Below are 27909 nucleotides of genomic sequence, written 5' to 3' on the forward strand. Positions count from 1 at the left end.
TAGAGTTTATTTATACATTATGTACTATCTATTCTCTATATTTATTTTTCAGGAGTTTGGCCCAGTCAACAAGCTACGCTCGGGGACTCATCGACTTTTCCCTATGCTATGTTCGGGGACTGCTCTGACCACCGAGCACGTTTACGTTCCCATCCACGCTCGGGGATTTGTCGATTAGTCTCTACGCTGTCGGTGTGCTCGAAGACTGTGCCGATCACCGAGCACGTTTACGTTTCCAACCACGCTCGGAGACTTGTCCACCAGTCCCTACGCCATGCTCGGGGACTGTGCCGACCACCGAACACGTTTACGTTCCCAACCATGCTCAGGGACTAGTCGACCAGTCTTTATGCCGTGCTCAGGGACTGTGCTGACCACCGAGCACGATTACATTCTCAACCATGCTCGGGGACTCATCAATCACTCCCTGCGCTGTGCTCGGGACTTGCTTCGATTACTCTCCGACCACAGCTTGTGGATTGAATTTCTCAGTTACATATGAATTGGACTGGATAATTTTAATTTTTTAGACCTTGCTACAAGGCTCGTACTTCGCCTTCCAGCAAGCTCGGAGACTACATCGGTACGATGCATGTGGCGATGCATCTCAATATCAGAATTTCTACGTGGATTTTTCTTTTTAGACTCTGGCACCACGTGCCTACGTCACCTACTACCAGACTCGGAGACTAAGTGGACACACTTCACCTTATGGTGAATATGCTTACTTTTTAAGGTCTATACTTTTTAGAAAAGTAAAGTGGGCACACTTCATCAGGAAAGAATTTTTTTATTAAGAGCATCATGCATTCTTCGAACAACCTGCTTCTTCGATGTCGATGTTGATCAACTGTCTTTTGAGTTGGTTAAAATACCGTTGCAACTGTTTGGACGACTTTCATGCTGATCGAAGATTTCAAGCCTCACTGGTCGAAGAAGTTCAAGACGGCGTGTTACATCACAATACATGGAGCTCGGGGACTAGCTGTGGAGGTATAAACCCCTATACCCTTACGGCTAGACTTGGGGCCAGGAGATTTGGCACATTACGAGATAGTTCAAGGCTTGATCCAACTACTCAGAGTTTTGCACAAGGAAACAAGACGTGAAGATCAAGTAGAATTCTAGTCGGTTAGAATAGGAATTGATATAGTGTTATCTATGACAATTGTAACTGACTAGGATTAGTTTACAGATCTGTAACTCTGCTCTCTAGACTATATAAAGAGAGACAAGGGATCCCCCTTAGACAATTCAATTCGACACACAGCAATACAATCAGACGCAGGACGTAGGTATTACGCCCACACAGCGCCCGAACCTGGATAAAATCATCCTTGTCTGTGTCTTGCGTCACCATCAAGTTTGTAGCTTGCGCATCTCTCTGCCGATAAACTACTACCGTGGGTATACCCCGACTAGCTTTCGTCGACAACGCCCGTCGCGGACATGGGATGCGGTGAGCACGCGCCGCCATCGCGGAGGGCGACGTGACGAAGGTGCGCGGCTGGCGTGGCGAGGTCGCGGCCAACGCTGTGTGCAACGCGGATGGTGGCGTAGCGAGCGGCCAGCGTCGTGGTCACAGGAGGCAGCGACTGTGCGCAGGTGGTAGAAGGTCGGCACGGCGAGCGGCGTCCGTTGCGGACATGGGATACGACGATCGCACGCCACCATCGCGGAGGGCGGCGGGGCGACGCGCGTGGCCAGCGCCGTGCGCGTGCACGCCCAGCACGGAGGGCGGCGTGGTGGGCAGCCAGCTGACCTGGGCACAGGGCGCCGGCAAGCGGCTGGCCGTCGCGGGCACGGGATGCGGCGAGCATGCGCGGCTGGTGCGAAGTTCAGCACGGCGAGTGGGGCACCAGCGCGGTTGCCTCAGCGTGGGACTTCCGATCCCTCCAGGGAGGCGCAGATGGAAACGAGTTGCAAGAGACCTACGGTGTGGCAGATTGCGATTTCATGCTCTGCTCTGCTCCTACAGCGTGCTCGCGTTCCTTGACATCCTGCGGGCTGCGGCCCTGCACTGGTGGGGCATCCTGCCACCTAGGCCAGCTTGACCACTGCGCCATCATGGGCCGTGCTCCTGTGCGAGGAGATGCCGTGGAAGCACAGTGCAACGAATGAAGCTTTCAAGGCTTCAATCCCGTGCTGCGGCCCTGCGAAGGACCATCGTGTGGAAGAAGAAGCAATTCCACGCCTTGAATCGATCTCCCTCCTTGGATCTTAATTGGACGATGGATATCATAGGGAAAGTTACAACGTGACTTTACGAAGGAAAGTCACTAAATCTGTATCCTCATTTTCCCACCAAGTTAACGGCGTTAGAGGTCATATCTAAAAAAGTGCTATTTGAAGAAAACAAATAAAGATAATGTTGTATCAGGAAAATTTAGGCCTTGTTCAGTTGCCGAAATGAAAGTTTTTTTTTTGCCACCGTAACACTTTCATTTGTTTGTGCCAAATATTATCTAATCATGGACAGCCTTGTTTAGTTGCCAAAAATTTTTGGGAAACGCTACTGTAGTATTTTTATTTGTATTTGACAAACATTGTCCAATCATAGAGTAACTAGGCTCATAAGATTTATCTCGCAAATTATAGGTAAACTGTGCAATTAGTTTTTTTCATCTATATTTAATGCTTCATGCATGTGCTGAAAGCTTCGATGTGACGGAAAATCTTGAAAAGTTTTTGGTTTTTTGGGTGAACTAAACAAGGCCTAACTAGGGTCAAAAAATTTGTCTCGCGATTTACAGACAAACTGTGCAATTAGTTTTGGTTTTCATCTATATTTAATGTTTTATGCATGTCCACAAGATTCGATGTGACGGGAATCTTGCAAACTTTTTAGTTTTTAGGGTGAACTAAACAAGGCCTTAGTACTAAATAAGGATTTTCTTCATTTAAAATTAATAAAAAATCTAGATGATACCTCCATGTAAGTTAGGATCTGTTGATTTTTGCACTAATTTATGTTTCCCATCCCTTTCCTTGTGCATAAAGCCCTCCTCATGCCGCCCGGCCCCAGCTTCATGTCGCCCTTCCACTTCCACAGCTCCGTCATTTAAAAACAAAAATACCCTCTATCTAAAAACAACGGCCCTAGTTAAAAAAAATGGCCCTATGGGACATGGTCGTGCAATTGCAAGTTGCAATCTCCATTGAACTTCAGCTCTTGAACGTTTCATTGCTGTGATTTCAAATTTCATTTCGCGTGGCCCACGAAGTTAGGAGTATATATGTGTACTGTAGAAGATTGGGTTAAGAAGAAAAGGGTCCATTGGATGTGGGATATAGACTGGTCCGATGGCCGAAGTTCAGGGCTATAGAAAATTAGAAATCGTTTGTGTTGGTAAATTTTTATGCATTGGGTTGACAGGAAAGCACAGCCATTAGCTAATGGAAGGCACATTTATATTTGATATATAAATTTGGCTTATCTTGCAATATAGAAGAGCCGCGTCGATAAAATATATATTTTTTTTGTTAAAAAAACATCGACGACAGCAGCGAATGTATACTTCTCATTAACATTCACAGGACAATCCCTGCAGCAATCCTAGAGCACGCCTAACGAATGACGTGGCCAGTGACCACGGTTTGCTGGCCACGGCAGCGATCATGGTGACCGCGGTCGTCCTCTCCGAAGCAACAGCATCGTCGTCAACGTTGTCGGTGAACCACGGGCACCGGAGCGCGGCGGCCGCCGTCAGCCGCTTCTCGGGATCACAAGTCAGGAGCCCTTTCAGGACCTGGAACCCGTCCCCGGACAGGATCTCCTCCGAGACCAGCTCTCGCAGGCGGTTGCGGCGGCGGCTGCCGTGACCGGCTCGCAGCTGCCGCGCTCGCCACACCTGCACCTTGTCGTCATGTACCTGGGGCTTGAGGGCCTCCCACACCCTCTTGCACGGCACGCCGAGCACGTCGAAGATCTTGAACAGCTGACTGGCCTCGTCGTCCTCGTCCTTCGCCGCGACTACGAACGGTAGCTTGCCGGTGAGGATCTCCACCATGACGCAGCCGAGCGACCAGACGTCCGCGAGCGTGTCGTGGTCGGCGTTCTTCACCAGCACCTCCGGCGCCATGTACGCCATGGTTCCGGCGAAGGCCTGCGGCGGGTCCTTCTCGGCCACGGACTTGGCCACCCCGTAGTTGCAGATCTTGACGTTGACGGCGCCGGCGCCCACGCGGATGTTCTCGGGCTTGATGTCTCGGTGGACGACGCCGTGCCGGTGCATCGCCTCGGCGCCGGCCAGCAGCTGCCGCATGACACGGCGCGCCTCGGCCTCCGTGAACGGCCGCCCGTCGCGGTCTGCCATGACGGCCCTGAGGCTCGGCCCGACGTGCAGGTCCATGACGATGGAGTAGTCCGTGGTGCCCGGCGCGCGCGCCACGGTGCGGAACGCGACCAGCGAGGGGTGGCCACCGCCTGCCGCCGTGAAGCAGGCCTCGCGCAGGACGTCGGAGGCGCGGCTCCCGCCGCTCCTGCGGTGGAGGGACTTGACGGCGACGGCCTGGCCCGTGCCGCGGTGGCGTGCCCTGACGACGACGCCGCGCTCGCCCTCGCCGACCCTGCGCCCCTCCTGCTTGTACCCGCGGGCGTTGGCCATGCGCCGCTTCCGCCTGTAGGCCCTGGGCCTACCCTCGGCGGCGGTGGCGGCGACGTCGTCGATCATCGCGGAGATGGCTGCGGCTCGCCTGCCGCTGATCGCCTTCCCGGTGCGGCGGTGTTCTTGGATGACGTCGCAGAGCGCCGCGACGCGCGTGGCGACGGAGGTTATCTGCGTGGTGTCTGGGTTGGCCATGGAGCGAGCTGGCGACGGTCTCAGCTTGCGTGGCGGTTGACACGGCGAACGTACGGTCGAGGCGATGCTTGGTGATCGCCGGAGGGGAGACTCGGGGGGTTTATATGGAGGAAAACGAAGGAACCCGCTCCTTCTGCTTGCAATCGATTGGCGACCGGACTCGGAAATCCGCCGCACGTAGTCTAGTCTTGTCTTGCTCGTTCCGTCGGACTTGCACATGACAATGGAGCTGCTGCCTGCCGGTTGACTAATCTTCCGAGTCGGAAATGGAGCTGATATTAGGAGCCGTATTCTAATGGTAATTCCATTGTAAAGATTTCAACGCATGGTTGTTAAAATGAATTTGGACCTCGTGGTATAAGTATAACTACATTCCTTGCCGCCGCCACCGTCTCTCTCTCTCTCTCTCTCTCTCATGTGTAAGTACAACAATTCTTTAGATGCAATTCTGTTTGTTTTTAGTTAAGATAAAATTACCAGCTAAATCAAATAATTTTCGGTCGAGATCTTATATTACCCTTGAAGATTTTGATGATTGTCACCACAAAGTCGTTGTTGTAGTCATCAATTTTATCGGCAAACGGTCAATTTCTGCCCATTGTCTGCACAATAAGGGCATTTACTTCGGATCATTGGTCTCATCTCCAATAGTTGAGAGGAGTCAAGAATTAGAGATGATAAATCTCCAACAGTACAACTGCTGATGTGTAATGTCAAATAAGACATTAATAACAAATTGGCAATCACACAGAAAAAAAATTCTCAAAGGCAGCCATTTACGAAAGAATATCGCATCTGATTTTGCTTGACCCTAGCTTTGGCGCAAAATTCACGAATGGTTCGTAAACTTAAACAATGGTGTCACTCATGTCCTTAATTCTTAAGTTTTGATACTCGATCCTAAACTTATGCAATAATGTTTTTTAGGTCCCAAACTTGCGCGTCAACCCATGTATAAAGCTAACATGGTATACTAATTGTGTGTGATGTATAAATATTTAGGACCCAAACATCAAAAACAAAGAGTTGAGGACTAAAGAGACACAATCGTAAAAGAAAATTCCTTTTTTTAGCAACAAAAAATTATTCAATTCTTCATTTTAGCACTGAAAGATAAAAGTTCTCCAATATTACACGGACTTTATTTTTGGATCCCCAGATAGCTTTGTCGTTAGATCTGACCTCCATTAACTTGGATGGAAAAAGACTCTTCTAACCCTCTTTTTCATGTGTAGCACAGTGTCCAAAAATTGTGTCATAATTCAACAATTATCTGTGTAAAAAAATATTTTCAAAATATATTATATGTCAAAAAATGGCACTGTTAAAAATCTGTTAGGAAAATCATACACATGAAAAAAAAATAGAGGCAAAACAGTCATTTTCCGGACTTGGATTCGGTAACGTTGCTCCTGCAAGTCACGTCTTAACTTTCGGGTGTGTATCCGACGTCGAATGAACATCCGACGGCTAAAAAAACTTCCCTGATCTTTTCATGTTGAGTCTCCCACGCTGGGCCACCGACCCACCGTTGCCACCGCCCGCCGCCCTCACGCACCTCGCGCCCCCATCGCGGCCAAGTCCTACAGCACACGAAGCGTCGTGCCGCTGCAGCCATCCGGCACCGTGCTCTGCATTGTTCCAACCTTGTTGCGCTGCGCCTCCAGGCCACTACTGCCATTCTATGCCTCGCCGCCATTCGCACCTTCGTTGTCCACGAACATGAGCGCATCCTGGGTGAGTGCGCGCCGGTATAGTGAGCACGACAGGGGCGACACAATGGAGCTTCGGGGAGGGCTGCACGGCGAGTGTGCGAGGCCAGTGCGGAGGGTTGCATAGCGAGCGGCGCCTGTGGGGGTATAAACCGCTATACCCTTACGGTTAGATTTGGGCCAGGAGATTTGGCCCATTACGAGACAGTTTAAGGATTGATCCAACTACTCAGAGTTTCACACAAGGAAACAAGACGTGGAGATCAAGTAGAATTCTAGTCGGTTAGAATAGAAATTGATATCGTGTTATCTATGGCAATTGTAACCGACTAGGATTAGTTTCCATATTTGTAATCCTGCCCTCTGTACTATATAAAGAGAGGCAAGGGACCCCCCCTTAGACAATTCAATTTGATACACAACAATACAATCAGACGCAAGACGTAGGTATTACGCCCACACGGCGGCCGAACCTGGATAAAATCTTTGTCTGTGTCTTGAGTCACCATCAAGTTCGTAGCTTGCGCACCTGTCTGCCGATAAACTACTACCGTGGGTATACTCCAATGTAGACTGCCGACTAGCTTTCGTCGACAGAGGCACGCCAGGTAGGGGGTGTGCGTACAGCTTCCCAGACTATCAAGATGACCATCATCCCTGACTTCGCGGCCATGACGGGTGGCTTCACGTTCACCGTCGGCTTCAACAGCTTCACCGCCACAACCACAGAGAAGGCGTAGATCCGATCTGCGCCCATCACTTCTTCATCGACGTCGGCCACGGCTCCAACCACGCTGGCTACGACTCCGACTACTCCAGCAACGTCTCCGACCACGCCGACAACACGTCACCCGCTTCCCTGCTACAAAGGGAGGCAGATCGACGACACCGACCTGCTCGGGCTATCGACCAAGTTGTTTGGCCTACTTGCTCTGACCACCAGTTGCAATAATAATCATCGCGAAGAACGGCGCTACGACAACCACGACCACCGTCATGACAACAAGTCAAAAAGCTCGAGGGCCAATCAATTTTATCGCCACCGACCAGACTTTCGTCCAAAGATAAGTACACTTCTAATATTTTATTTATTTTTAGCATAATATTTTTTATTATCCTTCAAAAACAACATTTTGGTTAGCCCACTAGTTTTTTCTCCTACACGAGTTTTCCAGAGCCGGCACTGTCTTCGACTCCTCCCTACACGTGCATGAGATCCGTCCTCTGTGTTCCGGGTGGTCGGCAGTAGCTCTCTGGCGAGGCTGGCAATCCTACGCGTGCCTAGGTTCCGCACCTCATGCTGATTGTTGGCCAGACCAGACTTGGTACAAGCTCTAGGATGAATTAACTACTTGTCCTAATTTTACAACAAAAAATCTAAAACTTATCTCAGTGCTGAATTTTTGTTTAGAGTTTATTTATACATTATGTACTATCTATTCTCTATATTTATTTTTCAGGAGTTTGGCCCAGTCAACAAGCTACGCTCGGGGACTCATCGACTTTTCCCTATGCTATGTTCGGGGACTGCTCTGACCACCGAGCACGTTTACGTTCCCATCCACGCTCGGGGATTTGTCGATTAGTCTCTACGCTGTCGGTGTGCTCGAAGACTGTGCCGATCACCGAGCACGTTTACGTTTCCAACCACGCTCGAAGACTTGTCCACCAGTCCCTACGCCATGCTCGGGGACTGTGCCGACCACCGAACACGTTTACGTTCCCAACCATGCTCAGGGACTAGTCGACCAGTCTTTATGCCGTGCTCAGGGACTGTGCTGACCACCGAGCACGATTACATTCTCAACCATGCTCGGGGACTCATCAATCACTCCCTGCGCTGTGCTCGGGACTTGCTTCGATTACTCTCCGACCACAGCTTGTGGATTGAATTTCTCAGTTACATATGAATTGGACTGGATAATTTTAATTTTTTAGACCTTGCTACAAGGCTCGTACTTCGCCTTCCAGCAAGCTCGGAGACTACATCGGTACGATGCATGTGGCGATGCATCTCAATATCAGAATTTCTACGTGGATTTTTCTTTTTAGACTCTGGCACCACGTGCCTACGTCACCTACTACCAGACTCGGAGACTAAGTGGACACACTTCACCTTATGGTGAATATGCTTACTTTTTAAGGTCTATACTTTTTAGAAAAGTAAAGTGGGCACACTTCATCAGGAAAGAATTTTTTTTATTAAGAGCATCATGCATTCTTCGAACAACCTGCTTCTTCGATGTCGATGTTGATCAACTGTCTTTTGAGTTGGTTAAAATACCGTTGCAACTGTTTGGACGACTTTCATGCTGAACGAAGATTTCAAGCCTCACTGGTCGAAGAAGTTCAAGACGGCGTGTTACATCACAATACATGGAGCTCGGGGACTAGCTGTGGAGGTATAAACCCCTATACCCTTACGGCTAGACTTGGGGCCAGGAGATTTGGCACATTACGAGATAGTTCAAGGCTTGATCCAACTACTCAGAGTTTTGCACAAGGAAACAAGACGTGAAGATCAAGTAGAATTCTAGTCGGTTAGAATAGGAATTGATATAGTGTTATCTATGACAATTGTAACTGACTAGGATTAGTTTACAGATCTGTAACTCTGCTCTCTGGACTATATAAAGAGAGGCAAGGGATCCCCCTTAGACAATTCAATTCGACACACAGCAATACAATCAGACGCAGGACGTAGGTATTACGCCCACACGGCGCCCGAACCTGGATAAAATCATCCTTGTCTGTGTCTTGCGTCACCATCAAGTTTGTAGCTTGCGCATCTCTCTGCCGATAAACTACTACCGTGGGTATACCCCGACTAGCTTTCGTCGACAACGCCCGTCGCGGACATGGGATGCGGTGAGCACGCGCCGCCATCGCGGAGGGCGACGTGACGAAGGTGCGCGGCTGGCGTGGCGAGGTCGCGGCCAACGCTGTGTGCAACGCGGATGGTGGCGTAGCGAGCGGCCAGCGTCGTGGTCACAGGAGGCAGCGACTGTGCGCAGGTGGTAGAAGGTCGGCACGGCGAGCGGCGTCCGTTGCGGACATGGGATACGACGATCGCACGCCACCATCGCGGAGGGCGGCGGGGCGACGCGCGTGGCCAGCGCCGTGCGCGTGCACGCCCAGCACGGAGGGCGGCGTGGTGGGCAGCCAGCTGACCTGGGCACAGGGCGCCGGCAAGCGGCTGGCCGTCGCGGGCACGGGATGCGGCGAGCATGCGCGGCTGGTGCGAAGTTCAGCACGGCGAGTGGGGCACCAGCGCGGTTGCCTCAGCGTGGGACTTCCGATCCCTCCAGGGAGGCGCAGATGGAAACGAGTTGCAAGAGACCTACGGTGTGGCAGATTGCGATTTCATGCTCTGCTCTGCTCCTACAGCGTGCTCGCGTTCCTTGACATCCTGCGGGCTGCGGCCCTGCACTGGTGGGGCATCCTGCCACCTAGGCCAGCTTGACCACTGCGCCATCATGGGCCGTGCTCCTGTGCGAGGAGATGCCGTGGAAGCACAGTGCAACGAATGAAGCTTTCAAGGCTTCAATCCCGTGCTGCGGCCCTGCGAAGGACCATCGTGTGGAAGAAGAAGCAATTCCACGCCTTGAATCGATCTCCCTCCTTGGATCTTAATTGGACGATGGATATCATAGGGAAAGTTACAACGTGACTTTACGAAGGAAAGTCACTAAATCTGTATCCTCATTTTCCCACCAAGTTAACGGCGTTAGAGGTCATATCTAAAAAAGTGCTATTTGAAGAAAACAAATAAAGATAATGTTGTATCAGGAAAATTTAGGCCTTGTTCAGTTGCCGAAATGAAAGTTTTTTTTTGCCACCGTAACACTTTCATTTGTTTGTGCCAAATATTATCTAATCATGGACAGCCTTGTTTAGTTGCCAAAAATTTTTGGGAAACGCTACTGTAGTATTTTTATTTGTATTTGACAAACATTGTCCAATCATAGAGTAACTAGGCTCATAAGATTTATCTCGCAAATTATAGGTAAACTGTGCAATTAGTTTTTTTCATCTATATTTAATGCTTCATGCATGTGCTGAAAGCTTCGATGTGACGGAAAATCTTGAAAAGTTTTTGGTTTTTTGGGTGAACTAAACAAGGCCTAACTAGGGTCAAAAAATTTGTCTCGCGATTTACAGACAAACTGTGCAATTAGTTTTGGTTTTCATCTATATTTAATGTTTTATGCATGTCCACAAGATTCGATGTGACGGGAATCTTGCAAACTTTTTAGTTTTTAGGGTGAACTAAACAAGGCCTTAGTACTAAATAAGGATTTTCTTCATTTAAAATTAATAAAAAATCTAGATGATACCTCCATGTAAGTTAGGATCTGTTGATTTTTGCACTAATTTATGTTTCCCATCCCTTTCCTTGTGCATAAAGCCCTCCTCATGCCGCCCGGCCCCAGCTTCATGTCGCCCTTCCACTTCCACAGCTCCGTCATTTAAAAACAAAAATACCCTCTATCTAAAAACAACGGCCCTAGTTAAAAAAAATGGCCCTATGGGACATGGTCGTGCAATTGCAAGTTGCAATCTCCATTGAACTTCAGCTCTTGAACGTTTCATTGCTGTGATTTCAAATTTCATTTCGCGTGGCCCACGAAGTTAGGAGTATATATGTGTACTGTAGAAGATTGGGTTAAGAAGAAAAGGGTCCATTGGATGTGGGATATAGACTGGTCCGATGGCCGAAGTTCAGGGCTATAGAAAATTAGAAATCGTTTGTGTTGGTAAATTTTTATGCATTGGGTTGACAGGAAAGCACAGCCATTAGCTAATGGAAGGCACATTTATATTTGATATATAAATTTGGCTTATCTTGCAATATAGAAGAGCCGCGTCGATAAAATATATATTTTTTTTGTTAAAAAAACATCGACGACAGCAGCGAATGTATACTTCTCATTAACATTCACAGGACAATCCCTGCAGCAATCCTAGAGCACGCCTAACGAATGACGTGGCCAGTGACCACGGTTTGCTGGCCACGGCAGCGATCATGGTGACCGCGGTCGTCCTCTCCGAAGCAACAGCATCGTCGTCAACGTTGTCGGTGAACCACGGGCACCGGAGCGCGGCGGCCGCCGTCAGCCGCTTCTCGGGATCACAAGTCAGGAGCCCTTTCAGGACCTGGAACCCGTCCCCGGACAGGATCTCCTCCGAGACCAGCTCTCGCAGGCGGTTGCGGCGGCGGCTGCCGTGACCGGCTCGCAGCTGCCGCGCTCGCCACACCTGCACCTTGTCGTCATGTACCTGGGGCTTGAGGGCCTCCCACACCCTCTTGCACGGCACGCCGAGCACGTCGAAGATCTTGAACAGCTGACTGGCCTCGTCGTCCTCGTCCTTCGCCGCGACTACGAACGGTAGCTTGCCGGTGAGGATCTCCACCATGACGCAGCCGAGCGACCAGACGTCCGCGAGCGTGTCGTGGTCGGCGTTCTTCACCAGCACCTCCGGCGCCATGTACGCCATGGTTCCGGCGAAGGCCTGCGGCGGGTCCTTCTCGGCCACGGACTTGGCCACCCCGTAGTTGCAGATCTTGACGTTGACGGCGCCGGCGCCCACGCGGATGTTCTCGGGCTTGATGTCTCGGTGGACGACGCCGTGCCGGTGCATCGCCTCGGCGCCGGCCAGCAGCTGCCGCATGACACGGCGCGCCTCGGCCTCCGTGAACGGCCGCCCGTCGCGGTCTGCCATGACGGCCCTGAGGCTCGGCCCGACGTGCAGGTCCATGACGATGGAGTAGTCCGTGGTGCCCGGCGCGCGCGCCACGGTGCGGAACGCGACCAGCGAGGGGTGGCCACCGCCTGCCGCCGTGAAGCAGGCCTCGCGCAGGACGTCGGAGGCGCGGCTCCCGCCGCTCCTGCGGTGGAGGGACTTGACGGCGACGGCCTGGCCCGTGCCGCGGTGGCGTGCCCTGACGACGACGCCGCGCTCGCCCTCGCCGACCCTGCGCCCCTCCTGCTTGTACCCGCGGGCGTTGGCCATGCGCCGCTTCCGCCTGTAGGCCCTGGGCCTACCCTCGGCGGCGGTGGCGGCGACGTCGTCGATCATCGCGGAGATGGCTGCGGCTCGCCTGCCGCTGATCGCCTTCCCGGTGCGGCGGTGTTCTTGGATGACGTTGCAGAGCGCCGCGACCCGCGTGGCGACGGAGGTCATCTGCGTGGTGTCTGGGTTGGCCATGGAGCGAGCTGGCGACGGTCTCAGCTTGCGTGGCGCGCGGTTGACACGGCGAACGATCGAGGCGATGCTTGGTGATCGCCGGAGGGAGACTCGGGGGGTTTATATGGAGGAAAGCGAAGGAACCCGCTGCTTCTGCTTGCAATCGATTGGTGACCGGACTCGGAAATCCGCCGCACGTAGTCTAGTCTAGTCTTGCTCGTTCCGTCGGACTTGCACATGACAATGGAGCTGCTCTGCCTGCCGGTTGACTAATCTTCCGAGTCGGAAATGGAGCTGATATTAGGAGCCGTATTCTAGTGGTAATTCCATCGTAAAGATTTCAAACCATGGTTGTTATAAAAGAATTTGGACCTCGTGGTATAAGTAGAACTACATTCCTTGCGAATCAAATAATTTTCGGTTGAGATCTTATTACCCATGAAGATTTGGATGATTGTCATCACGAGGTCGTTGTTGTAGTCATCAATTTTATCGGCGGACAGTCAATTTGTGCCTGCTGTCTGCACAATGAGGGCATTTGCTTCGGATCATCGATCTCATCTCCAATAGTTGCGGAGAGAAAATCAATAGGAGCTAGGAGGATTCCCCGCGTGTTGCCGCGGGTATGAAGGAGAATATAAATATGACCTTACTATATTCTATTGAGTCATTTATATATAGTTTTAGTAGTTAGTTTGTGAAGAGGAAGAGAGGAGGTCACGTGAGAGAATAATTGATAGGAATATGTATGCATAATCATATGTAGGCAGCTGCATCAACCATTTGTGAGTGAACACTTAATTGCATGCGGCAGTAGGAGAAGTGGATGATGACGTGGCGTAAGGAGGTGTAAGAGAATTAACTTAGTGAAATTTGTCTTTATAGGATATATAGATTAGAGATTATGAATCTCCAATAGTTCAATCGCTGATGTGTAGTGTCAAATAAGATATTAATAACAAACCGGCCATCACACAGAGAAAAAACTTCTCAAAGCCAGCCATTTACGAAAGAATACCAACTTATCATACAAAGAGCTTTCTCTAAAAAAAATCACTTCTGATTTTGCTTGATCCTAGCTTTAGCGTAAAATTCACGAATGGTTCCTAAACTTAAACAACAGTGTTACTCATATCCTTAACGCTTAAGTTTTTGATACCTGAGATCCTAAACTTATGCCATAATGTTTTCTAGGTCCCAAACTTGCGCGTCAACCCATGTATAAAGCTAATGTGGTATACTAATTGTGTGTGATGTATAAATATTTAGGACCTTAACATCAAAAACAAAGAGTTGAGGACTAAAGAGACACAAGCGTAAAAAAAAATTCCTTTTTTACCATTGAAAAATGATTCTATTCTTTATTTTAGCGCTGAAAAAGCTAAAAGTTCTCCAATATTACACGGGCTTTATTTTTGGGTCCCCAAATAGCTTTGTCGTTAGATCTGACCTCCGTTAACTTGGACGAAAAAAGACTCTTCTAACCCTCTTTTTCATGTGTAGTGTAGCACTGTCCGAAAATTGTGTCATAATTCAACAATTATCTGTGTAGAGAAATGGTACTACAAAAGAATGTTCAATGTAAAAAAATATTTTGAAAATATATTCGATGTCAAAAAATGACACGTTAAAAATCTGTTATGAAAATCATACACATGAAAAAAAGTAGAGGTAAAACAGTCTTTTTCCGGCCAAGTTAACGGCGTTAGAGGTCAGATCTAAAAAAAGTGCTACTTGGAGAAATTAAAACAAATAAAGATAGTGTTGTATTAGAAAAATTTATTTTATTTTCAGTATGAAATAAGGATTTTTCTCCATTTAAAATTTATATAAAAATTTAGATGATACTTCCATGTAAGTTAGGATCTGTTGAATTTTACAGCAATTTAAGGCCCATTCGATTAAGCGTTTTTGGCATAAAATGCTCAAAACAATTTCAGGCCAATACAATTTATTGAATAGTTCCAGATCTATAGTTCCATGTCATTTTGGACTGCAAACGAACGGACCAATGTTTCCCATCCCCTCCCTTGTGCATAAAGCCTTCCTCGTGCGGCGCAGCCCCGGCTTCACGTCGTCCTTCCACTTCCATACCTCCGTAAAAAAGCCCATCTGCAGCTCCGTACAAAACCTCCCATCTGCGGTGAGGGTTTGCTAGAAGCCTCGGATCTTCGCCGAGAAAGCCTCGAGGTGATCTCTTGTCGTGGCTCTTCCAGTCTTCTAATCTCACAATGCATAGGAAAGCTTGTTCCTTTTTCGTAGCGTTTATACGGCGTAGGCGATCGTGGGCTTGCACGGTTGCAGAGTTCGTGGATTTCTTGTGGGTTTTGAAGGGGTTTCAGGGTTTGCGAATGCAGAGTTGTTTGCTTTTTCTTGATTGATGATGAATGATGGGAGGGTTTGTGATCAGTGTTCGGGAGCTTCTTTTTGATCTACCTGTTCGTGTAGTGCGGTTTGGCTGTTCTTTGAAATTGAGACCCTCTCGAAGTTCTTAACAACGCAACCTTCATTATTTGCTTATGGCATGAGGATTGATATCAATTTACAGAGGATTCCTGGGAAGAGGGAGTGGTTGAGTCATGGGCAACTCTTGCGCCAAAGATGCTGGTACGGATGGATTTACTGCTTTCCTCAATGCGATAATCATTATTGTACCAACATTGTTCAGCATACTTGTACTTGCTACGGATCACACGAGCAACAATCACTTCATCTCGTATTTTTTAGATTTTTCTTTAAGATTTCACTAGTGTTTTTTTGCTTTTGTTCTGATCTTTCTTACTACTGTCCCTGTTATTGTTTCCAGGCCGATCAAACCCATGTCTGGCCAATGCTACACCTTCTTCAAGGGAGCAGACAACATCCAATGCCAAGAAAAAGTCCAATGCCACACCTTCCCCAAGGGAGCAGACAATGTTCAATGTCAAGACAACGTCCAATGCCACACCCTCTCCAAGGGAGCAGACAACCTTCAAGTGGGCCATTGATGGTTTCTCCTCGCTTCTTGACAAGGATCAAGGATGGACACGATCCACAGTATTTGAGATCATGGGTGTAAACTGGTATGGTTAGATGTTGCTCTTTTTGTCTCGTTGGTTAAAATTGCATTGTTATTACGTTTCACAGTCAGAACTATTCAATTTTTACTTGGTTCATATATATCATGCCTGAAAAACTTAATGACTTCAGAAGTCTAGCCAATAATGAAATGCCTTCTTTGTGCATCTTCCCCAAATGGTTTTCTTAGGTTTATGTATTCATCTCATGAACAGGATCTCAGTGCTCTGTTTTGGCTCATTTGCAGGTATCTAAAACTGAATCCAAAGTACAAAAAGATCAATGATGAGGAGGAGTATGTCTCTCTCAAGCTTCAACAGGTGCAGAGTTCAGTGAAACTTGACACTGTCGTTGAGGCATCTTTCAAGTTAATGATATATGATCAGTCCGATGGAAAGCATAGGGAGCAGCTTGGTAAAGTAACAAATTACTCACATTGAGAATTGATTATATCTGATGGAAATAACTGATGCATTACTCACATTGACTCAAAATTTTCCTAGTTACGTTGTCAGATATAACTTGTAAACTTTTTATTCTTTTTTTCTGAGAATTGATTAAGTTTTATACTCATCGGCCCAAATTGTCATTTGAAACTGCCAACTATATCTTACCATCTTTAATGCTTGATTTTTTTTATAAAACCTTCTATTTTGTTTCATGTCTCCATTCCCAAATGGTCATTTGAAACTGCCAACTACATCTTACCATCTTTAATGCTTGATTTTTTTATTTTTTTTTATAAAACCTTCAATTTGGTTTCATTTCTCCATTTTGTTTTTCTCTGGAAACAATGCATGATTTGAAGAGACATGTGTCCACTTAGTTTTTCTCTGGAAACAATGTGTTTTCTTCTAGTTTGAAGCCATATCTTGTGGTGGTGATTAAATAACTTTCTCTGAAGAAAATATGTATGCTTGGATTTTTTTATTGTGCAGTTAACCACAGCTTCCAGACTGCAAGTACGACATCTGGCATCTCATGCATGTTACCCCTGAAAACACTACACAAACAGTCCTCTGGATTTCTTGTCAACAACAGCTGCATATTTGGTATTGAGTTCATCAAAGTTGCCATTATCAAAGTCAACACCACGTTAGAAACACTGTTTGTCAGGAAGATGGACGTCTTCAACGAGCCCAAAGTTTACACTTGGGAAATTGAGGATTTAAAAACTGAGGATTTCTTTGCTCTAAAGAAGACATCCTACTCACCAGAGTTCGAAATCGGTGGATACACATGGTGATAATCTCTTCAGCTTGCAATACTTGACATGTATACATGACTGATGTTGATAACATAATATCTAAACTCTCTTAAAATGCTAAGAATGGCTCTATACCACAGAAGTTTTGGAAATGTACGTAAACACAAATATAGTAGTTTTGCACATTATTAACTTGATTCTGTGATGCTGTCAAATTTGCAGGTTAATCCGTATGTATCCATCTAGGGATGGTAACCACCTGTCCTTATTTCTGAGAATGAATAAGACAAATGACCTCCGCAAAGACTCTGGGAACCTGGTCGAATTTACTTTATCCATCAAAAACCAAGAAAACGGCGAGGACTGGAAATTAACAGGTTCACATTTTAGCAGGAATTTACTTGATGGACTGGTTAGTCCAGATGCCAAATCATCATCACATATTCTTAACTTATTTTTGTTTGGACATACAGGCAGTGCCCAGTTCTCAAGCAGTAGTCCTGGATGGGGATGGGACAAGTCCATTTCGCTGGAGGATTTCAAGGACGCATCAAAAGGTTATCTCATCAAAGGCAAGTGTTGCATTGAGGCTGAAGTCGCAATCATTGGCTCTTCCAACACAGAGTACTCTCAGTAATTTGTGAGATCTCATGATTAGTGTTTATCCTCGCTAGAACCAGCTATATTTAATGTTCCCCATCACGGCCATCACCATGGCATCGAGACTCTCTGTTTGCTTGGAACTATAGATAGCTCAACGTATCACCTCTTCAGGTTTTATTCTATCGATAAGACATCAAATGTATGGCTTTGACTATTTTGAATGTGATCTAAGTTGGCAATCTTTCTTGATTGCACAATCATGCAACGAATGATTTTTTAGTAGTTCCTTTTTTTTTTCTCTGGCGAGACGTACAACCGCGTTTAATTTATCCGGCTCCCGCATGGTCCGTCTGCCCGGGTTTTCTGCGAAATTTTACAAAATTTTTCAAATTTTCTGTCACATCAAATCTTACGACACATACACAAAGCATTAAATATATATTAAAAATAACTAATTACATAATTTAGCATTAAATATATATTAAAAATAACTAATTATATAATTTACCTGTAATTTACGAGACGAATCAATATCTATTTTGCAAAAAAATATAACTAAACAAGGCCTAAATTAGGTGCACACGATCCTATAAATTAGGAACTACCTAGAAACACATTGGATTTTCTTATATTAAGGGGGTGTTTGGCACTGCTCCACGAACTCTGCTCCACAAACTCCACCATGGAGCAACTCCACAAAAAACTGGAGTTCGTGGAGTACCTCTTTAGGTGCTCTCACAACTCCAATATTTTTTTTTCGAACTAAATGTGTGGAGCTGAAACTGTTTGGCTAAAAAAACATGGAGCGGAGCTGTCCCAAACACTCCCTAATTGAAGCTAGCAACTGACGATCCTATAAATCAGACGCAACCATAGATTGATACGTCTGTTTTTTCTGTTTCATGTAATCAGCTATAATATATTTAGGCCCTGTTTGACACGGCTTCTCCAGCGGCTTCAGGAGTCGTTTGGAGCTGTTTTGTGCCAAACGGGGTAAAATAAAAAGGGCTCCACTAATGAAGCTTTTAAAAATGTGTTCTCACGGAGCTTTGGTATGAAGGAGCCAAAAAAGCGGCTTCTCCCGGCTTTACCTCATCATACGTAGCGTTCTATGAGAGCACATATTAAGGAAAGAGCTGTTTTGCTAAACAATTTATCAAAATGGCTCCAGCTCTATCGATAGAGCTAGAGCTGAAGCCCCAAAAACAACTTCACTGGTGAAGTGAGCCGTGCCAAACGGGGCTTCGAAATAATCTTCTTATATAATGCCTTGTTTAGTTTTCAAAAAGTATCAAATTTTTTTTAAGATTCTCGATCACATAGAATCTTATGACAGATGTATTAAACATTAAATATAGATAAAAAATAACTAATTACATCTGTAATTTGTGAGATAAATCTTTTAAGCCTAGTTAGCCTATAGTTAGAAAATAATTGCCAAATAAAAACAAAAGTACTACATTACCAAAAAAAAATTCCCCACCTAAATAAGGCCTAACTCAGTGGCAATTACTTGAATGAGTTTCGAGAAGGACGTGAGTTAGGACGAGCACATTGACGCAACAACATAGGTATATGACCGAGTCATTCATACTTATTAGTCGTATTATTTTCATGTCTATGTCTTACCCAGCTATAATAAGAAGATCAGATCCACATGTTCGTGTTTAACACAAAGTCCTTAGAGCTCATGTCTCTATGTCCAATTAGTAATGTTCAACTCAACAAAAAATATGACCCTGATGCAACACACGGGCATATATCTAGTAAAGATATAAAGATTTAGAACTCGGTAACTACAAAGCACTGTCCTTTCCTCATCGCCGATGTTAGAGCATCTCCAACAGTTCCTCAATACCTCTCTATCACTATAAAACTATCATATTGAGTATAGCTATGCTATACCTTTTTCTTGCTCTAGTAGTCCGCAATACCTCTCTTTTTTTTGTGGCCACCAATATTTGTCTCATCTTCTCCTCAAATAAAAGGGAGATACAACTCCCCCAATACCACGTGGACCATCCCAACTACCATTACCAGTTTTCAGCCATATTTTCTCTTACACTCCTATAGACCCATCTTTCATAGTATGAGTATTGTCAAAGATATATTGGAATATTGCTATAACAACTCCCCCAATATTAACAAAAGATATTATTGAAAACCGCTAGAGAAGCTATTATCATCTAAGGTCTCTTTCTTTCTTCCTCTTCGAGGAGGTGAATTTATCGATGGCAAAGAGAGGAAACCTATATCATGTCTCTAACTATTCTTTAAATCTATTTCTTTTAGTTTTAATCAAGATTAATCTACCAACGGAATTAGATGATTTTTATTCAAATTTTTGTTATTTGTGATGATTTCAGTGATTGTCACGATAAGGTCGTTGTTGTAAGCATCAATTTCATCGATAGATGGCTAATCATAGGTAGATAGTCAATTTATGGTCACTGCCTGCAAGTATAGGGGTGTTATTGGACACTCCTAATGAGGATTGTTACTCCATATCATTGATCTCATCAATAATGGTCACAAATAGAAAATCAAGAATCGAAAGGTGATGTATCTATAACTTATGTTGCATATAACTGTCGATGCATAGCATCAAAAATAAGCCACTAATAATAAACCTTGTATCACGTAGACAAAAAGCTTCTCGAGCCAACCATGTAGGAAAGCATATCAAAGGTTTCATACGAAGAAATTTCTCTAAAAGACTATCACATCTGATTTTGTTTGACCCTGGATCTTTTTTTTTAGAAAAGCGGTAAGAGCTTTGCCGTATTTTTATTAGACGAGGAAAAAGAAAAACAGAAAATATTTACAACAACTTACATAGCAACTCGACTTTAAACTACTATGGCACACATGCCAAAAACCAAAAGACTAACAAAAGAAAAAAAAAGTAACCGGTTCCAAACCACTGTATTGCACTAGCATAAACACCTACTCAACCATAGTGCTAGGTCTTGTTGCTAACCCTCAAATTTTAACATTTGAGTCCCCGATCATACCAGGGTGTCACTTGAGCCTCCAACTCCTAGATTTTGATTTTTATAAGATCCTAAACTTGTACAAGTATATTATCTAGGTTCCCAAACTTTCACCTCATAGATAACGCTGACGTGGTACATTATTGCGTGCAACGTGCTAGTTCTAGAACTCAGGCCATGTTTTGATCTTTTTTTTTTTTGGATTTGATACTGTAACACTTTTATTTGTATTTGACAATTATTGTTCAATTATGGACTAATTAGACTCAAAAAGATTCGTCTTCCAATTTACAGATGAACTGTGCCATTAGTATTTTTTTATTTTTATATATTTAATAGTTCATGCACATACCGTAAGATTCGTTGTGATAGAGAATCTTAATTTTTTTTGGATTTTGGTGTGAACTAAACAAAGCCTAGTAGATTATATCATAATTGTACAAGAATTTAGGACCCAAACATTAAAATTTGAGGAGTGTTAAGGATCAGAGGGACACTGCCGTATAGGACGTAAATATCCAAATTCTAATAAGTTAAAAGATCAAGACAACACCGTCGAATAAGTTTTTTTTTTAGCTACACACCGTCAAATTTACCTCAACTTCTTCCGTAAACTTTGCAGCGAAACCACCCGTGAATTTTGCAACCGAATTTACGGAGAGGCATCCCCCCCCCCCCCCCCCCCCCCCTCCCCCCTCGTGTGGCGCAGCCCCCGGCTTCACCTCGCCCTTAGAAAACCCCATCTGCGGGCTTCGGCTCCGTAGAAAACCCCACTCCATCCGCGGTGAGGGTTTGCTCGAAGCCTCGGATCTCCGCCGAGAAAGCATCTCGAGGTGAGCTCTGTCTCTTGATCTTGCCGTGCCTCTTCAACGATCTTTCGTCGCGTGTGTACGGCGTCGGCGATCGTGGGCTGTAAGTGCGCAGGGGAGTGGAAGGAATAATCGGGAAAGCATTTGGAGAATCTTGCACGGTTGCAGAGATCCTGGATTGCTCGTAGATTTTAGAGGGGTTTCGGGCTTTGCGGATGCGAGTTGTTGTCTTTCTTGATGAATGATGAGAGCTGGTACGGATTTTCTTCTTAGAGCTTACCTCAATGTAGCCACGTTGTTCAGCATACTTGCTACGCCATCACGACTTCACGAGCAACAAACACTTCATCTCGCATTTTTTTTCCTTCTAGATTTCACTGCTGGTTTTTGCTCTTGTTCTGATCTTTCTTATTATTGCCCCCTCATTGTTTTCAGGCCGATCAAACTCAGGTCTGGACTTGACGTCCAATGCCACAGCTCCAGGGGAGCAGACAACCTTCAAGTGGATCATTGATGGCTTTTCCTCACTTCTAGACAAGGATCAAGGATGGACATACTCCAATGCATTTGAGATCATGGGCGTAAAATGGTATGGTTACTATCGTTGCTGTTTTTGTTTCTCTACTTAAATTGCTTCCTTCTTACAGCCAGATCTATTCAATGTTTTCTTTGAGGGGGTAACTATTTCAATGTTGACTTTGTTTGTATATATCCTGCCTGCAAAACTGAATGACTTCAGAAGTCTAGCCAATAATGAAATGGCTTCTTTGTACATCTCCCCTAACATGCAAATGGTTTTCATAGGTTTATGTAAGAACTTTCAAAATACAAAACATGGCCAGCAGTCATTCATGTCATGAACAGGATCTCAGTGCTCTGTTCTGACTCATTTGCAGGTATCTGAAACTGAATCCAAAGTACAAAAACATCATTGGTAAGGAGGAGTATGTCTCTCTCAGGCTTGAACAGGATTCAGTGAAACTTGACACTATCGTTAAGGCATCTTTCAAGTTAATGATATATGATCAGTCCAATGGAAAACACAAGAAGCAGCTAGGTAAAGTAGCAAACTATATCTTCCTAGTTACACTGTCAGATATAACTTGTAAACTTTAATGTTTTTTTCTCTGAGAATTGATCAGAGTTGTATAGTCATTGGCCCAAATGCTCATTTTTAACTGCTAGCTATAACTTAAAACCTTTAATGCTTGCCTTTTTACAAAACCTTCTATTTGGTTTTATGTCCCCATTTAGTTTTTCTCTGGAAACAATGCGTTCCCATTTCGCTTCAAATCTTGTTATGGTAATTAAATACCTCTTTCTGAGAAATATGTATGCTTAGATTTTTTTTTTATTGTGCAGTTAATCACAGCTTCCAGACTGCAAGTACGACGTCTAGCATCTCATGCTTGTTACCCCTGAAAACACTAAACAAACAGTCCTCTGGATTTCTTGTCAACAACAGCTGCATATTTGGTATTGAGTTCGTCAAAGTTGCCACTATCAAAGCCAACACGGCGTTAGAAACACTGTTTGTCAGGAAGATGAACGTCTTCAACGAGGCCAAAGTTTACACTTGGAAAATTTAGGATTTGAAAATTGAGGATTTCTTTGCTCCGAAGAACTGATCCTACTCACCAGAGTTTGAAATTGGTGGATACACATGGTGATAATCTTTTCAGCTTGCAATACTTGGCATGTATACATGACTGAATGTTGATAGCATAATCTGAACTTTCTTGCAGGTCTATCACTATGTATCGATCTTGCGATGGTAATCACGTGTCCTTATTTCTGAAAATGAAGAAGACAAATGATGTCCCCAAAGACTCTGGGAACCTGGTCGAAATTACTTTATCCATCAAAGACCAGGAAAACAGCAAGCACAAGAAATTGCCAGGTTTGCAGTTTAGCAGAAATTTGCTTGATGGACTGGTTAGTCTGGATGCTAAATTGTCATCACATATTCTTGCCTTATTTTTGTTGGGAAATGCAAATGCAGGCAGGTGCCAGTTCTCAAACCAATATCCTTACTGGGGATGGAATAAGTTCATCTCGCTGGAAAATTTCAAGGACACCTCAAAGGGTTATCTCATCAAAGGCAAGTGTTGCGTTGAGGCTGAAGTCGCAATCAATGGATCTTCCAAGACAGAGTACACTCAGTAATTTGTGAGAGCTCATGGTTAGTGTTTATTCTCGCTAGAACCAACTATATACCGTGTTCCCTATATATCACCATGACATTGCGACTCTTGCTTGCTTGTGGAACTATAGATATGTCAACGTATCCACTCTTCGCTTCATTCTGTCGAAGACACCAAATATATGTGCTTTGACTATTTTTTATGTGATCTAAGTTGCTAATATATGCAAACTGAGATCTTATTATTTTAGGTTATTCTGGTAATCTATCTTGATTGCACAATCATGCAACGAATGATTTCGCAGCAGTTATTTTTTCTTTATTTTGTTTTTGCTGACCAGCCTTATTAGTTGTGCTTTTCTTGGGAACAACATTTTTTTACACAAACGGCAGGAGCTCTACCTATCAATTATGAGCGAATAATTTTATGTACAGAATGGGGTATTAAAGGCCAAAACAACAACAGCCGCACAAAGAGCGTGTGATATGTCAAAGGGGGTGAACAACGCAATTGGCTGCTATATAAACCATTTTACTATTTACTAAACCACTCCAATACCATGCTCCCAAATCCCAATCCCTCATAGGTCGATTTCACAGTGAGTTAGGCAAAATACAAAATCCCAACTATTTGGAACGATTGAATGCAAAATACAAAAATTTTAGGGTCATGTTTAGTTCCATCCAAAATGTAGAATTTATTGCCCTCATGAGAGCTTTTTGAGACGCTTTTGGGTTATTTTGGCCTCTTGAGGCCCAAATCCAAAATAGAAAATAACTAATTTTTTACCAAAATTTTTTGCATAGTGTTTAGTTTCATTATGCAAATTAATAGACAAAAACTCAAATTTTTTTGGGAAAAAGGAGAACTAAACACCCCCTTAGTCCAAGAGCAAAATCCTTCTCAATCCACTACAACTCCCTTGGATTGGAGATTCTATTCCAAGAGTCGGTTTACGGCCTTGTTTAGTTCCACTCAAAATCCAAAAAAGTTTTCAAAATTCTCCATCACATCGAATTTTATGGCACATGCATAGAGCATTAAATATAGATAAAAAATAACTAATTGTATAATTTGCCTGTAAATCATTGGACGAATCTTTTGAGCCTATCCCATTAGTCTATGGTTAGACACTAACAAATATAAATGAAAGTGCTACAGTAGTCAAATTCAAAATCTTTTCGCAACTAAACAAGGCCGTTGTAGCAAGGCCTAGCGGAAGCAAGAAATTTGGCATCTAAATGCACTTTCTGAGCAAAGCATAGGACTTCTATAAAAACACGGATGTGTTCCTTAAAAAAACGGAAGTTCTGAAGCATCCCAAGGACGTATTTGGTTGGAGACCGAGAAAACTTGCGTGGGCCAAATAATGATGCCAAATTGCCAAGCATTTGTTCCTTAAAAAATACGAAAGTTTGAAGCATCCCAATGGTGTGTTTCGTTGGAGGCTGAAAATTTTTTCCTGGGCCAGATATGGATCCCAAGTATCCAATTTTGGATGCCTAGGGCAGGGGACTGGCTAGGTAAATGTCTGCCAGGCTTAAATCCAAACAACACGGCCTCAGAGCCGATTCATGACCATTGAATGTACTCAACTACAGGAATACACCGGAAAAGAAAATTAGGCTCTTTAATATTAAGGATAGAACTGACAAAACGCTCCTCGCTTGATGACTAGAAATGTATGAAAGATTAGGTATTTCTAGAAAAGACAGACGAAGAAAATTAGGCCGGACGCAGGTATTTCAACAAATGTTCTTGCTTCCCTAGCTACAATAATATCTGATTAGGAGCTAAGAGAGAAACGTTGCAGGAACAAAGTGAAAGCAATTAACGCCCAATCACTTCTATATTTAAGTTCTAAGTTCTTAATTTACATCTCACTCCACTTGTGTTGACAGGGCGTTTCTTATTGGTGCGCCACAACCTTTTAACAGTCACACCCATATCATGTCACCACGAAGTACCTTAAATGAACATCACACTTAAACCAACACTCAAACATCACTCATACACTGCAAATCACCACGTTCAGGATATAGTTTACAACAAAACACTCAAACCAGGGACGACCAACTACAACTGCAGCTCCATCAAAGCAACGACCGCAAATTCAGATAGGCCTCACAGCTTCACACCAGGAACATGAACCCACTCCAGCTGCACCACAATCAGGCCACTCTCGACCTTCTTCAGCTTCAGAATCAAGTCCTGGATCACCTTGCCATCCTTCCACTGAACATGGCTCTCACCACCAAGGTAGTTTACACCGACTGGGTAGATTGTCTTGATCCTAGTCCCATCAGTGGCATGCTTCAGATCCAGCTTTGCTGCATCATAGATGTCAGTAATGTTGATCTCAGCAACACCCATGGTGTCATCTGCCGTGAACTTGTCTTCATCAAAAACTTCCTGTGTGATATTTGCAATTCAGAAATCAAAATACATTCTTCCTGGTTATTGCATAATTAGAAACATATAATTCACATTTCTGCCAAGAAATTGTTTTCAGGTAACAAAATTGTTGGTTTGATAAATTAAATGTTTTGTAACATGTCATCATGGTAAACCTTTTAACCAGCATATAGTTGTATTGTATACTTGTATACTTATTATATTTTTGTAATCTATATATATAGTTTCATGATAGCAAACATGATGAACTAATTGAGACAGCAAACTTACAAGGTGAATTGGCTTTGTAGGATTTGTCACTGATAGCTGCAGTACTTCGTTCCATACTGGATTGGGATTCTTCTTCTGGACACTAGTCTTCACCTTCTGTAACAACAGCAAAAGAGAACTTCCATGACACGAACAACAAGAACAGAAAGCCATAAATTCAATGGGCATCCATGACGCTTGAACTGAAGTCAACTGGATAAAATAGAACAAGAGCTTTCAAAATCCTACAAAACTGTTTAGTAGTGCATTCTATCATGTATTCAGTTGGCAATAGTGCATTCAGCAACAGTCGACATGAGTGGTTGACTTGACACCAGACAAGCCAATCATACATAAATAAACGTCAAACTATAATTCATATATTCATTGGAATCGTCAGCCTAGGGGTAACACTAAGAAAAAGCCATGTTAGTAAAATATCTTGAATTGCCCCAGGAAAAATATTTTGATCCTGGAATCATTATGCAGATCACAGAGATACTGCTTAAGTACAGGTTCAATTCATATTCTCTTCTCGCAAACTTGTGCAGGATCAATCCCTAGTTCAGAAGAAATGTTATTAGCAGTTATTATTTTCTTATTTCATTCAAGGTGAAGTTGTTACGGGGTGTGGTGCTCTGCCCCTCAGTTCAACATTCCCCAAAGTGCAGGATAGCCCTTTCGCAGGGACATTGGTTACGCAAATTCATGAGCAAGCTAGAACTGAAAGTTCATTGCCAGGATTTTGATCCCCGTTTCAGTCGTCGTTGAAAAACAGTAGAGCAACCCTTTGCGTCGAGGTCAACGGCTGGTCGGGTAACAGGGGCAGATTCGCAGCCCATAGAAGACGACAGAGACAGACGAGCACCTAGGACTAGGAGATCGGGTGAAGATCGACAATCCCGACACCCAATCCCCACCTCAAGCCCACTGCGAACGGGGCCCGTCGATCACGGGGGATCCAGCCAAGCAATGCTGTGGGCGGGGGGGGGGGGGGGGAAGAAAGGGGACCAGATGGCAGAGGAAGAGGGAGAAGGCGAGCGGAGCGGGGATGGACATGGACCTGGGCGCCGTACTGGAGGACGACGTAGGGGTCGCTGGTGTGGGTGAGCGGGTCGGCGATGGCCAGGTTGTTGCCCCGCACCACGCGGACGTTGAGCTTCCCGATCACCTCCTCCTTGGACGCCGACGCCATTGTGCGCGTGTGGGGGGTTTGGTGGGAGAGAGCGAGCGAGCTGTGGATTGGTGGGGACAAGCCGAGGCGGAGGCGGAGGCTCCGACGGACACGAGGCCACGAGGGAGGGGAGGAGTGGTCCGCTCTGCTCACCGGTGGATGCTGCCAACGGCTGGCGGCCGGCGCCGGGTTTTATAGGCGGCGCGGCCTGCCTGGTGGATAATTTTGCAGCCAATAAGGTCTTGTTTAGTTCACCCCAAAATAAAAAGTTTTTCAAAATTTTTCGTTACATCGAATTTTACGACATATGCATGAAACATTAAATATAGTTAAAAACAAAAATTAAATACACAATTTGTCTGTACATCGTGAGACAGGTCTATTTAGATTCTATCATCTTTAGAGCTCTATAAAAATTTTAGAGCACTTTAACTCATTTTTTATATCTAAAGCTTTAATGTGAGGTGGACTACAGTTTAGAGCTAATTTATAACTACCTGTTTAGAGTTTTAGCTCTAGAGTTTAGTTAGTGGTCTAAAGTTTAGAGGTGTTGAT

The 27909-nt window shown here is 44.8% G+C and overlaps 4 protein-coding genes and 1 pseudogene across 4 annotated transcripts; 2 read left to right on the forward strand and 3 right to left on the reverse strand.

Moving 5' to 3' along the window:
- On the reverse strand, window positions 3525-4802 carry LOC8080699 (putative cyclin-dependent kinase F-2). The gene has a single exon (XM_002462836.1). The coding sequence runs from the start codon at window positions 4800-4802 to the stop codon at window positions 3525-3527; it is 1278 nt and encodes a 425-aa protein (XP_002462881.1).
- Window positions 11447-12724, reverse strand: LOC110432772 (putative cyclin-dependent kinase F-2). Its single transcript, XM_021453587.1, has one exon. It carries the CDS (start codon window positions 12722-12724, stop codon window positions 11447-11449), a length of 1278 nt encoding a protein of 425 aa, XP_021309262.1.
- Window positions 14764-17813, forward strand: LOC8080700. The gene is made up of 7 exons (XM_002460674.2): window positions 14764-14893; window positions 15252-15310; window positions 15510-15765; window positions 16008-16174; window positions 16699-17002; window positions 17190-17344; window positions 17441-17813. Exons 2-7 carry the CDS (start codon window positions 15283-15285, stop codon window positions 17602-17604), a joined length of 1074 nt encoding a protein of 357 aa, XP_002460719.2. The 5' UTR covers window positions 14764-14893; window positions 15252-15282; the 3' UTR covers window positions 17605-17813.
- Window positions 21274-23718, forward strand: LOC8077458 (annotated as a pseudogene).
- On the reverse strand, window positions 25338-27559 carry LOC8077459 (GTPase activating protein 1). The gene is made up of 3 exons (XM_002462837.2): window positions 27244-27559; window positions 26202-26297; window positions 25338-25928 (listed from the first exon to the last, which is right to left on the reverse strand). The coding sequence occupies exons 1-3, from the start codon at window positions 27373-27375 to the stop codon at window positions 25641-25643; spliced, it is 516 nt and encodes a 171-aa protein (XP_002462882.1). The 5' UTR covers window positions 27376-27559; the 3' UTR covers window positions 25338-25640.

The sequence above is a fragment of the Sorghum bicolor genome, chromosome 2 (genome assembly GCF_000003195.3).
Source record: "Sorghum bicolor cultivar BTx623 chromosome 2, Sorghum_bicolor_NCBIv3, whole genome shotgun sequence".
Classification (NCBI taxonomy): Eukaryota; Viridiplantae; Streptophyta; class Magnoliopsida; order Poales; family Poaceae; genus Sorghum; species Sorghum bicolor.